The 12406-nt window shown below is 45.1% G+C and overlaps 1 protein-coding gene across 5 annotated transcripts in view; it reads right to left on the bottom strand.

The window, feature by feature from the left end:
- ILDR2 (immunoglobulin like domain containing receptor 2) overlaps positions 1-12406 on the bottom strand; it is a 55121-nt gene that overhangs the window by 4448 nt on the left and 38267 nt on the right. For 2 of the 5 annotated variants that reach the window (XM_032804816.2, XM_032804819.2), the window contains 3 exons: positions 4229-4342; positions 2013-2220; positions 585-1254 (listed from right to left, as the gene is read on the bottom strand). In XM_032804816.2, coding sequence (XP_032660707.1) covers positions 585-1254; positions 2013-2220; positions 4229-4342 — 992 coding nt within the window. Of the gene's footprint in view, positions 1-474; positions 1255-2012; positions 2221-4228; positions 4346-12406 lie in introns of those variants that run through there. The other 3 variants (XM_032804814.2, XM_032804818.2, XM_032804813.2) reach the window with 2 other exon arrangements.

The raw sequence follows: 12406 nt of genomic DNA, 5'->3' as shown, positions 1-12406 counted from the left end.
AGGATTTCAATAACTCAGTCATGGGTTAGGGGTTGTTATAAATGTGTATGGGTAGGGTTTTGTGGCCTGCCTTGTGCAGGAGGTCAGACTAGATGATCATATTGGTCCCTTCTGACCTATGAGTCTATGTTCCCCCTGACCCTGATAACCTCCCCCCCCCTCGCTCCATCCTGATCCTCCTATGCCCCTAACCTTCCCTCCTCACCTACTCGATCTGATCTGTCTAGGCCCAAATATAACCTCCTGTCCCCAGCCACTCCACCCTGACTGCTCTATCCCAGATAACCTCCCCTTCCTGCCCCACCCTATCCAGGATGATTGGCTAAATGCAAAGATCACAATCCCTGCCTCTCCCTATCATGATTCCGTAAAATTCCCCATAGCTGCCTCACCCTCAGGATCTCCTAAACCTACATGTACCATCTCCGACAAGGTCCCTCACACTCTACCCCTTGCCTAGGGTTCCTCCACCAAGACCCTAAACTCCATCTCTTGCCTGGTGATCCCTCAGACCCTAGATAGCATCCCCTGCCTGGTGTCCCCGCTCATCCCATTTGGATCAGGAGCACCAGACACGGCCTCACTGTTTTCTTGGGCTCCTTTTTCCTCTTCTTGTCCGAAGAATTGAGGTAAGCCTGCTCCCTGGTCCTGTACGAAGGGCCTCGGCTCAGCTCCCTCTCGCTGTATGGAGGCAGAGTGTCTTCTCCTTCCTCTTGCTTTGGTGGCGGCTGCTGCTGCTGCCCTGCTTTGTAGGTGGACGGCGGTGACCAGGCGTAATACGTTCCCCCTCTCTGGCTGGGCTGCGAGCTCAGCTTGGAGGGTGTCTCACTGCGTTCGCCACTCTCCTCATAGCTCCGGGACTTCCTCTCTAGGACGCTGCTGAGGTAGGAGTGGTCATACTTCTGACTCCCTCCAGGTGTCCGGCTCACCAGCCTGGGCAGGTGCTTCTCATCGTGGGCCCGTCTCCTGGGCGGGCTGTATGACCAGCCCCGATCCGAGTCTGTCAGCGGCTCGCGGTTCCCCCTGCGTTTGCCATAGTACTCCTCTGAGGAGCTGTCCTGGTGCTGCATCACCCCGCCGCGTCCCCCTCGCGACTCCAACCTCTCGAAATGCCGCGGCTCCTGGCCACCATCTGTCCGGCGGGTGCGCTGGCTGTAGGACTCTGCGAAGGCTGCCAGCTCATCCATGGAGACGGCCGGCACGCCCACAGAGAAGTTCTTCCTCGACAGCATTTCTGATTTCGATCTCTGCTGGCTGCAGAAGAGAGGAGGGCAGAATTGTGAGATGCACTGTCTGACCCATTGGAGCTGGGAGGAGGAAGCAAGAGCTCCCTAGCACTGGAGCCTGCTGGCATACACATGCCCTGATGGGGAAACCAAGAACCAGCCTGCAATAGTGCAGTCACCAGCAAGCTTTGAGTGAACTATGTACTTTGTACCAGCAGACCATCTGGGGAGGGGAATCCCTACTATTGCCTTTAAGGGCCTGAGCTGCACTTCCTACAGGCTGCTCCGCCAGAGACACTAGGGTGAGATTCCCAGGCGATGAATGTGTGGATTAGTGTGCTCTAAGGAGTGGAGTGCCATTCCCTTGGGCCAGCACTGCAGACTGCATGGCACAGAAAGACTGGGGTGTGGTTCCTGCTAGACTGCACTATCTCTTAATGCATTAGAGAGACTGGGGTGCCATTTCCAGGAGCCCCCCTGAACACAGGGGTGGGGTGTGAGTTTCTTGGCCTTATAAATGACTATCAAATATTTCACATTATCAGACATGGAATGGGAGACGGTCTGGCTTTGCCTGAGTGGATGGGTTAAGAGCTGTGGGAATCGGATCAATTCTATATTTGTCCAAGACAGGCCCCATTTCCATCTTCCCCCATTCTGTATCCCCTCTGCTTTGCCAGCCAGGAACAAATCAGCAGGAAAGTGAGGACAGCTGTGATGCATAAGACCTTTCTTCCTTCACCATTCCCTGGCCAGGTACAGCTGTCTCCTGAGCACTGCGCTCACCTGTGCCTAAAGCTGTCCCTCTCCTCCCTGTAATCAGAAACCGCCTGTGTCCTTGATGCACCACCTCCGCTGATCACCCCTGCCCAGTACTCCGCATCACCATCCAGGTCCCCTGCAGGAGGGAGGGGTTTCCTTCGCACCTGTCGGTAAGGCTGACGGAAGTTTGAGTCCTCGTGCAGGGAGCTGAGTTCAGAGATGGTGTTGTTATCTGCCAGGACACAGGGGAGAGAAACAGATACTGCAGAGTGTGTGTGTGTGTGTGTGTGTGTGTGTGTGTGTGTGTGTGTGTGAGAGAGACTAGGTCTGATACATTCAGACAGAAGCTGAGTCTCCCTCTATTAAAAATAATCAGAAACAGAATCCAAACCCATTCTCAGAATGCTGGCCTGGGCCCCTCCTATCCCAGGAGGGTGAGTTTTAGATCTCAACTCTCAACAGATTTGGAGAATGCCTTAGTGTGCAGCCCTGTCCAATTTCAGCCTTATATGAGTGTTCTGTTTTGTATAAGTGTGGCATAACACATAGGCACACACGCACCTCCTCTGGTGTCAGACGGGCTGGCCATGGGTTTGGCCTGACTAGCCAAGCTAAAACAAGATCAACCCCCTCAAAAAATGATCTGCACACTCCCTGCCATTTCTCGTCTGCTGAATCACTGTCAATCACTACCCTGTCAAGCACAATGACATCTGGATTCCAGACGTTCCAATCTGGAGAGAGTCTTTTTATAGTAGATCTGGTGGGTGTAAATGGCAATGCGTTCCGTGATGACTGTTTTAGAACTACATGTAATTTGTTAGTTTCTCCTAATCAGTACAGAGCTGTGATTAATGCCATTCCCGAAACCTTTATCATCACTGATTGAGGGAGCTCATGCATCTGTGACGGCCAGGATCTAAAGGCATCTCTATACAGACACCTACTCGCTGGACCTACTGGATGCACAGGCTAATGATAATGGGCACAAGTTTTTTGGAAAATGATCTGTATCCGCCACATATGAATGTCAAGACCCCTCATATCATCGAGTTGGATGAGTCAGTCACAAGGCTACCTCAGGCATTTGATCTCTCTTGTCCTCTTCACCAGCAACATTTTTAGGTCTGTTCATTTTTAAGTGTCCTTGCAGAAGGTACCAGCGATGTGAACCCTGGCTTGGTGGGTAGAGCCCAGCAAAACAATGAAAGGCCCAGCCCTTCAGATGAGGGCGGGGCCAGAGAACCCACAGATAAAGAGGTACAAGGAATGAAAAAACAGGGATGGGTGTGCAGGTTTTAGGGTCAAAATGAGGAATCTTCATGGAGAAGAGAACGCTGCACAGCTCCCACCACTTCAAGAAGGTGTCCTAGAAGTCAGTGGAGGCCACTCAGAGGAACTCTGCCTTGATGTCTGCCAGCCTCTATACATGTCAACCAGCCCCTTGACTCCTAGTCAGCGTACTGCCATGCCATGATACCTCTTCCACACTGCCTGTGTGGACTCTATCCCGCACCCCCTAGACTGTAAATACCAATCGACAAAGTGTCTCTGACCCATCCCATATTGCCCAGTGTCACAAACCTTCCTCTACTGTAACTGCCCATACACTGACAGCTAGAATCCCTGACAACTCTTCTCCTGGTAAATGCAAGAAACAACTGTACTTTTTCAGATCCACCATTTCACTGAGGTGGCCAATACAAACTACCTCTCCATCCCCCAAAGCATATTGGGGCTGTTATATCAATAACATATACCTTTAGAGACTTACTACAGACCCACATTTCCTCCTAAAAGTATACAGACATCACATTGTCTCATACACCCACAGTTATACCATAGCTATATGACAGAGAAGGCAGGAATGTGCGCCTAGATTTTCAAACATGGGTGTCAAAAGTTAGGGTCCTAACTCTTTATTTACGTTCCTACATAAACAGAGCTGATTTTTAAAAGAGTTGAACATCCAAGGGCTCCTACTGACTTAACTGAGAGCTGGTAGATTAGCCGCATCTTTGAAAAACATGTATCACATATTTTGGTGCCTATTTATGTTCTGAGCCTAACTCTAGACATCAGACATTCTTGAAAAGCTAGGCCATAGGGTCTAAGTTCAATTTGTTTGTGGAACCTTCACTATGAATTTCCAGACTATTCATCATAGGACTGGAAGGGACCTCGAGAGGTCATCTAGTCCAGGTCCCTCTGGGAAGGGTCATACAATGCCTGTTTCTTACATCGCTCTCGCATCCTCCTGGCTGGGTCAAATTGTGCCAGTTCTTTCTCGACGTAGTACAACACTTTCATGGAGTCCCTCTCCTTGTCGGCCTGGATCCTGTACCCCTTGCGCACTGCTGGGAGAAGAAAACATTCAGAGGACAGCACTTTCAAACCAAGAAGTGGCTTTTTTAGTATACACAAATTCTGTAGCTAGTTGAGCCCACATCATCAGGCAGGTGGTCTACAACTCCCAAAGCCTGTGGATTGGTCATTTTGTCTTTGCTTCAGGTGACATTCAAAAGCAACATGATATGAGGTTGAACAACTATGTTGTTTGTAAAGTTTGTAGCAATAGCAAAATGGGTTTGGAAGAGACCACTACATACAATAAAATACACTGATGTAGTGTCATTGTGACAGGGTGAATCTACCCCACACAGGAACTGGCAAAGGGTAAAGTAACACACTTGTCAACCTCAGGAGAACACCCCCCCATTTCAAACCCTCAGGAAAGGATTTGTCAGGGGCAGCAATTGGGTGAGAGGAGGCAAGGCAGAGTGGAGTCCTGCTATGCCTGGCCCTCTACTAGCAGAAGGGCCAGTGGCATAATCTCCTAAGCAGCACTATCTTGCACTGAAGCCAGGTGGTGGAGAATCAGGGAGCTGCAACTGGCCCGCTGCACTCTCCCACTCCCCTACTCCACCTGAGCTGTACCCACTACTTCGGGTATCAGAAGTTCCAGGGAATACAGAGGGAAGCCCAATAAGTGTCTTCAGATTTAAGATCTTTAAGTGCCTTAAAAGTAAATAATAAAATTCTGACGTTTATACTGAATGTACTGGTGAGCCAATGGCAGAATCTTAAAAGAGATCCCATCTGTTCTATAAGGTACCTGCAAAACTGCAGGCTGCTGCAGTCTGTACATACCATATTTTATACAAAATGTAGAGCTCACTCCTAACTAGTAAGTTATCCCACCCACCAGGGGAGTGCTATACCCCTTCATGGCATATGGCATACTTCCCCACCTGTGTGCCTGGACAGCTCCATGCTCTTGCTTCCTCTATGCTTGCTATACGTGCCTGGAGCCACAGGGACTGTAATTATGAGGGGCTCTTGCATAGGGTACACTGTGTGGAAGGCTCTTTGTGCATTTCCTTTCCCTATCTTATAGCCCACAAAAGGGCCTATGCCAATGTGGCCCATACTCTGCAAACAGAGAATTACAAAACGCAGGTCTTTGAAGAAACTTAAGTATTTACCAGAGATGGTTAAGCAAAGGTCCCAGTCTCAAGCTATTCCAGAACTGGTCTGGCTGCAAAATGTGACTAACAATCTAACACCCAAACTCACCCCACTAGGAGAAAGTTGCTCAGGGAAACAAGCAAAGAAATCCAGCTGGAAACTCTTAAATCATCTAGAACTTGAAACCAAATAATCCATTTTGTTTGGATTTAATATGCTTGCTCATATTTGTGCATGCACCAGACATTGCTTGTACACTTATCTGATACTGCGGTTTTCAATAACATTGGTTGGTGTTTTGTGCTGGAAGATTCTCTCAAAGATTTATTCCACATCCTGATATGGCAGTGACTAACACACAGATTCCATGTTATATTGCATGGTGTGCACTGCTTGGACTATAAGGGCTTGTCCACACAGGCCGATACTGTTGAGCAAGCCAGGCTGTGAATCTACAGCGCACAAGCTTGCCATGCAGTAACCTGCCACATGGATATGGCTACAGCACATGAAACTCGTGCAGTGCAGTGCACTGTAGCCGTGTCCATGTGGTGAGTTACTATGTGGCAGACTGGTGCACTGCAGATTTATACCCTGGCTTGCTGCACAGTAACTTGCCGTGTAGACAAGTCCTGAGTCACCTTCTGTCCTAAACTGCTGTACAGTGCTGCTGCGCTCCACTCCAGAGATGGCTGCATTTCAGCTGTGGGTAAATCAATTCCTATAATTAGTTTGTGAAGTACTTTAGTGTAAAAGTGCTTTATTGTATGTTACTGTACATTTGTAAGGTAAATAACCCTGTTAAACTATAACATTGTGTATGTGTGCTTAGTAAAGACAATTAGATGCATAAGATATAGTGTGGCGCTATTAGAATAATGTCTGCAGTTTGTCTACCTTTAAAAAAAACACTCGTAAATAGCTCAGCTGATGGAAGTCTACAATTTTGTTCTTCCATTGTGCTTTGTTATTGTTAAAATTATGTGCATATAAGCCCAGCAAATGTGCAGAGGTAATATCCCTTCTTTACAAAGCTTATTACATTATATCTCTATATATGTGTGCCAGTGAAAGGTGCTGGATTGGCAAATCTGGAAACTAAATTCTTCCACTGCACTGATAGAGCAAGTACAGCAGTGCGCACTTCCCGCTCTGCCTTGCCAGTGTGCCTGAACTCTAGCCTGGACTTGGCCAACAAAAGTGCCAATTGTGGATATTTTTTCTGACATATCTACTTAGTAGTGCTGGAATTAGGGGTACTAAGGATGCTGCTGCACCCCTGGCTTCCAGTAGTAATTCCAAATACATGGTTTCCATCATCAGCAACCCCATTATAAAAATTGTTCCAGCACTCCGGTATCTACTAGGAATTGGATTAACCCCCGTCACGCTTGCAGGTCAGATGCCACCTCTTGCCCAGGCTACAGGCATTAGCTCAGAACTGACAACCTCGTAACTGGAGACCTGACCAGCTCACTTGTATGTTAGTTTTACTCAAAACAGGTATTCTAGGAAGATATTTAGTGTTTAGACTCTATGAAATGCTTGTATGTTGCTGCGTGCATTAATCTAATTGATAATAGCTATATCTCATGTTATAAGGTGATACTTACATGTTTGCTCTGTAACTGTAGAAGTGTTTGCTCTGAACTTCAAGCCCCCAGAGTCAGGAGAGAAACATTACCAAGTGTGAAATACTAATTTGCCACAGGAAGTGTTATGTCCTGCTCAACAGAAGGAGGCCCATAGACACCAGACAAACCATTGTGGGACATCAGAGGACAAAAGATTTTGTTGATTGCCCTCCTCCCCCTCCCATGAAGAGGAGACAGTGCACTTGGACTCATTCAATCATCTTGAACTACGGCGGAAGGGAATAAAAATCACTGACAGGAAGAAACTGCACCCGTTGGCTGTTTGAAACTCTGAAGGGCCAGAGATTCTAAACTGCAGCCAGTTATCCCCAAGGGTTGCCCCTTGGGTCTGCCCTGAAAGACAGTTCAGGCAGGTCCAGATCACTACAATTCTGTCACTCTTAGGATTTATATGGTAACTCATTGGTGTGTATATGTTTGCTTGCTTTAACCTGTAAATAACTCTCTTATTCCTTTGTTCTAGTTAATAAACCTTTTGATAGTTTATTAGACGATTGACTACAGGCATTGTCTTTGGTGTAGGATCTAGATTACCAATTGATCTGGAGTAAGTGACTGGTCTCATGGGATTAGAAGCAATCTAAATGTGGTGTGACTTTTTGTGTAAGTGACCACTTATCACTATGTCCAGTTTGTCTGGGTGGCAAGATAGACTGAAGAGTCTAAGGGGATTGTCTGTGACTCAGGGGCAGCTCTAGGTATTTTGCTGCCCCAAGCATGGCAGGCAGGCTGCCTTCGGTGGCTTGCCTGCAAGAGGTCCCCAGTCCCGCGGATTTTGGCGGCACGCCTGCGGGAGGTCTGCCGAAGCTGTGGGACCAGCGGCCCCTCCGCAGGCATGCCGCCGAAGGCAACCTGCCTGCCGCCCTTGCGGCGACCAGCGAGTGCCCCCCGTGGCTTGCCGTCCCCGGCACACGCTTGGCGTGCTGGTGCCTGGAGCTACCCCTGGTAAGACTGTTAGAACAGCATTTCCCAAACTTTTTTGGCCACGGAATACTTTTTAGCCTATTACAGAACACTTATAATATTATTTTGTAGTCGTTTGGTTCTCAAATAAAAAATTGCGTTATTTATGCTCAAATATATTTTATTTTATAAAACAAAGCAAAAATACAAATTTAAAATAACTTGAACTAACAATTTCTAATGGGAAAGCGTATATAAAGTAGTACAAAAATCAAGTGCAAGAGTCAAAATTAAAAACTGTTCTACTTAAAAAAACCTGTTTTTATATATACACAAACACCAAACAAATTAGATTTTTACTAGAAAATCTATTTTATAAACAGAAATACAAATTTGGATTTAATGGGATTGATGTTTCTGCATTTTTCTATCACAAATTCACTTAATGTTAGGAATAATGCTGGAAAGTTGAATCCTCATGTCAGGTGCAGCATCAAGTCTATTCTTATATTTGGTTTTTGTTGCAGTGTAATACGAAAATCCCATCTCACACAAATAAGTTGTAGCAAAAGGAAGGAGCACTCGAACTGCACATTTAGCCACATTAGGGTACTCTTCTATTAGGCTACTCCAAAAATTATTCAGTGGAAGATCCTTAAACTTTTGTTTCAAATCAGAGTCAGAAATTAAGTCAGTTAGGCTTTCATAATCATGCGCAGTAAAGCCAACTGGTTTGGCTGTAATTACAAATGGATTTTGAACCCAAGCATTATCATCAGTAGATGTAGAAAAATATTCTAATAAAGAGGCCTGCAAGTCACATAAGTGCTGTAAAATGGTGCTGGAAACTTCTTCATGGACTGTAGAATTTATTTCAGTTAGAAATTCATGTACTGTAGGGAAGCAGTCGAAGTTATTCTGTTCTACAGAAGATGCTCAGAATTCCAGTTTCTTTTTTAACGATGAAAATTTATCCATTGTAGTAAAAATGGTCATATTCTTTCCTTGCAGCGACAGATTAATTTCATTTAATTTTGCAAAAATATCTGCAAGATACGCAAGTCTCATTAGCCACGAGGAATTTGTCAGACAGTCATTAAAGTTTCATCCTGAATTACCTGAAGTGAAGAATACCAGTAGTTCACTACGAAGCTCAAAAAGCCTCACAAGCACTTTTCCTCTAGATAGCCACCTCACTTCCGTATGTAAAAGAAGCATTTTATGCTGACTACCCACTTCCTTGCACAAAATTTTAAATAAACTGGATTGAAGTGGTCGAGATTTGACAAAATTGATACTTTGTACTGCTTCATCAAGCATAATTTTCAGATATGCTGGTATTTTTTTTAACTGCAAGTGCTTGTCTGTGTAGAACACAATGGCTCTTAGTGCTTTCTGGTGTCACACTTATGATTCGCGTTACAGCTCCCTTCATCTTCCTGATCATTGCCCGAGCACCGTCAGTACATACAGCAATACATTTTCCCCAACTAATTTCATGCTTTCTGATAAAATTGTTGATGCAGTTGAATATTTCTTCTCCAGTCATGTTGCTTTGCAGAGATTCACATAAGAGTAGATCCTCATCAATAATATTACTAAATCTATCTCGGACAAATACTAGTAGCACAGCCAAGTCCTGAAACGTCAGTGGATTCATCTAGCTGCAATGAATACTCATGGCAAATTTTCAGTCAGCAAACTAGCTCTTTTTCTATGTCTTCAGCAAGATCTTTAATATGGCGTGCAACAGTATTATTGACAACTGTACAGCACCAATTTTTTTACCAGACTGCTTGCTCAATATGCACGTTACAATATCTTTCGCGGAAGGCTTGATAAGCATTTCTCCAATAGTGTGAGCTTCTCGGGCAAGTGCTATACAGTAACTTACTCAATAAGATGCCTTTGTTGCACTTTCATTGTTTGTTTCAGCAATTTTAATCATCGAAAGTTTACAATTTCCAAGTGAGTCATGCTGCCTCTTGAAAAAATTTGTATTTTTGTATTTGTATTCAGCATGCTTGGTTTCCAAATGCCTACAAAGCTTAGCAGGAGCCAATGAACTGTTTGCTAGTATTTTGTTGCACACAACGCACTGCACATGAGGAACATCTTTATTTCCAACACACATAAAACCGAAAGACAAATAACTTTCATTATACTTTCGTTTTGGTCTTTTAACACCTGCTTCTTTTTGTTTTTTGATATACTTTGGTGGAAATTCTTTCCCCTTGGATAACTTACTGATACTAATAGATTTTTCAGCAACAAAAGACTGCGATTGTTCATCCTGACCTTGAAGTGTCACAATATTTTGCTCTCGTTTATTTCAGCCATAGTTGGAGTACCAGAAGAATTTGTGTTTCGTTTCAAAGTTCCTTCTTTTAGCCACAGATGGAGATTAGGTTTAGTAACAATATTTAGAAATACTGATTTTTGTCAAATTTTGTTTGTCACAAATATTTATATTGTTTCAAGCAAAGCTAGTTTAGTTGTGCTTATCGCATACACGGTAAAGACCCACAGATTTGAACGTGTTGCGTGAATATATTATATTCAACATGGCATAAAGAGAATGGTGTGTGCATACTGCTGCAGTTTGCGCAGCCTTGAGCAGAAGGAGTACAACGTCACCAACTGAAACATGCCCAAAAGGGGTAGACATCAACATGTTTGTGTGCTGCGTTCGATTTAAGCCATGACAGTCAATACGAGATCTATCAATAACTGGAAAAAGAGTTTTACGTTACATTATAGTCATTCAAAAAGAGTTGTAAACGACGCTTCAAATATGCGAAATTAAAAAAAAATTTAAAGACCCTTTTTTAAAATTACGATTCTTTCACGGAACCCCTATTCACATCATGCAGAACACCAGTGTTCCGTGGAACACAGTTTGGGAAACGCTGTGTTAGAGTGATCCAGAAGTTCACATTTGTTACTGGTTTGGTGAAATCAGGGGTGAAAGTAAAATACAGCTCTTACCGGTACGGGTCCCACTCTGTCTCTCCCGCTCTCCTCCGAAGGGGCGGGGCCTCAGATGGAAGGGGCAGGGCCAGGGGTGGAAGTAAGTTAAATTTCTTACCTGTACAGTCCAAACACAAGCAACCCACCTCTCTTACATACTTCATGGATCCCTCCCATTGCATGACTTAGATATAGAAAATAAAGCTACTATTACTACTACCAGGACTGTCTATAATAAAACTTTACTATTGGAATAAGCCTGAAAAACTGAAAACTCACTGTCACATTTTTCTCCTTGTCGTCCTCCTCCTCCAGCCAGGCTGCCCAACACGGCTAGGCTCCCTGGTCCCCTGACCCCCGCACTCAGCAGGAGCTGCAATGGCTTCCCTCTAGCTTGTAGCAGGGAGCAGGGGGACTGGTTGAGGGGAAAAGCCTCCCCAGGTAGCCTGCTGCCTGCATAAGAACAGTTTAAACTTAGCTGTTCACTCCGGGGTCTGAACCGCGGAATTGGGGCTATTTCTGGCATTCTTGTTAATTTCACTCTCGGTTGTTTGGGGAGGGGGTGACCAAAGCTGAGGCAGTTCTTTTCTGCCCCCTGGATGAGGCGATCTATATTACTGACGAACAGCTAAATTTAAATTGTTCTTATGCGGGCAGCAGGCTACCTGGGGAGGCTTCTGCCTCAGCCAGTCCCCCTGCTACAAGCTAGAGGGGAGCTCCTGCAGCCCATGCTGAGTGGGAGGGTCCGGGGAACACGGAGCCTAGCCACCTCGGGCAGCCTGGCTGGAGGAGGAGAGGGAGAAAAACAACAAACAAATGTGACAGTGAGTTTTCCCTTTCCTAGCTTTTATTAGCTTTGAGTTTGAACTTTTTGCTATGCAGCCAAAAGAGGTGAAAGTAAGCCAGTACTGAATGCTCCACTTATCTGCCGGTACATTACTGCACCTTATTACCAGTACTCCCTACCGGGCTGTACCAGCTTACTTTCACCTTTGGGTGAAGTCTAATTATAGCACTTACCACCAGTTTGGGATGTCTGCCCTCATGGAACCACTCACAGTTGTGAGCCACTCCAGACAGCATGACATCCCCACACCTTGTTTTTCATAGGCCACTGAACAACCATCAAGTGGGAATGACTTTGAGTCCATAGCGACCTTTGTGAAATTTGAACCGGTTTACAGGCTCCATCTCACATTCCAGTCCCTTGAGCCATTATTCATCTTGAGGTTGTGCCAGATATCTATTTGGGTTACACCTATAGCTCCTGGAACTGATAGAAAATTAGTTAGGCTTATAAACTTCATGCGTGGCTTGCTATTGCTGCTGTGTATCAAAAGGAAAACTAATTTCCTGGCTAATTCTGGAAGCATCTAGGAACTAATACTGGCATTATGTCTGTTAAGATGATGATGGTAAGTG

This window comes from Chelonoidis abingdonii, chromosome 1 (assembly GCF_003597395.2).
Source record: "Chelonoidis abingdonii isolate Lonesome George chromosome 1, CheloAbing_2.0, whole genome shotgun sequence".
Lineage (NCBI taxonomy): Eukaryota > Metazoa > Chordata > Testudines > Testudinidae > Chelonoidis > Chelonoidis abingdonii.
This window is presented reverse-complemented; position numbering and strand designations above follow the sequence as displayed.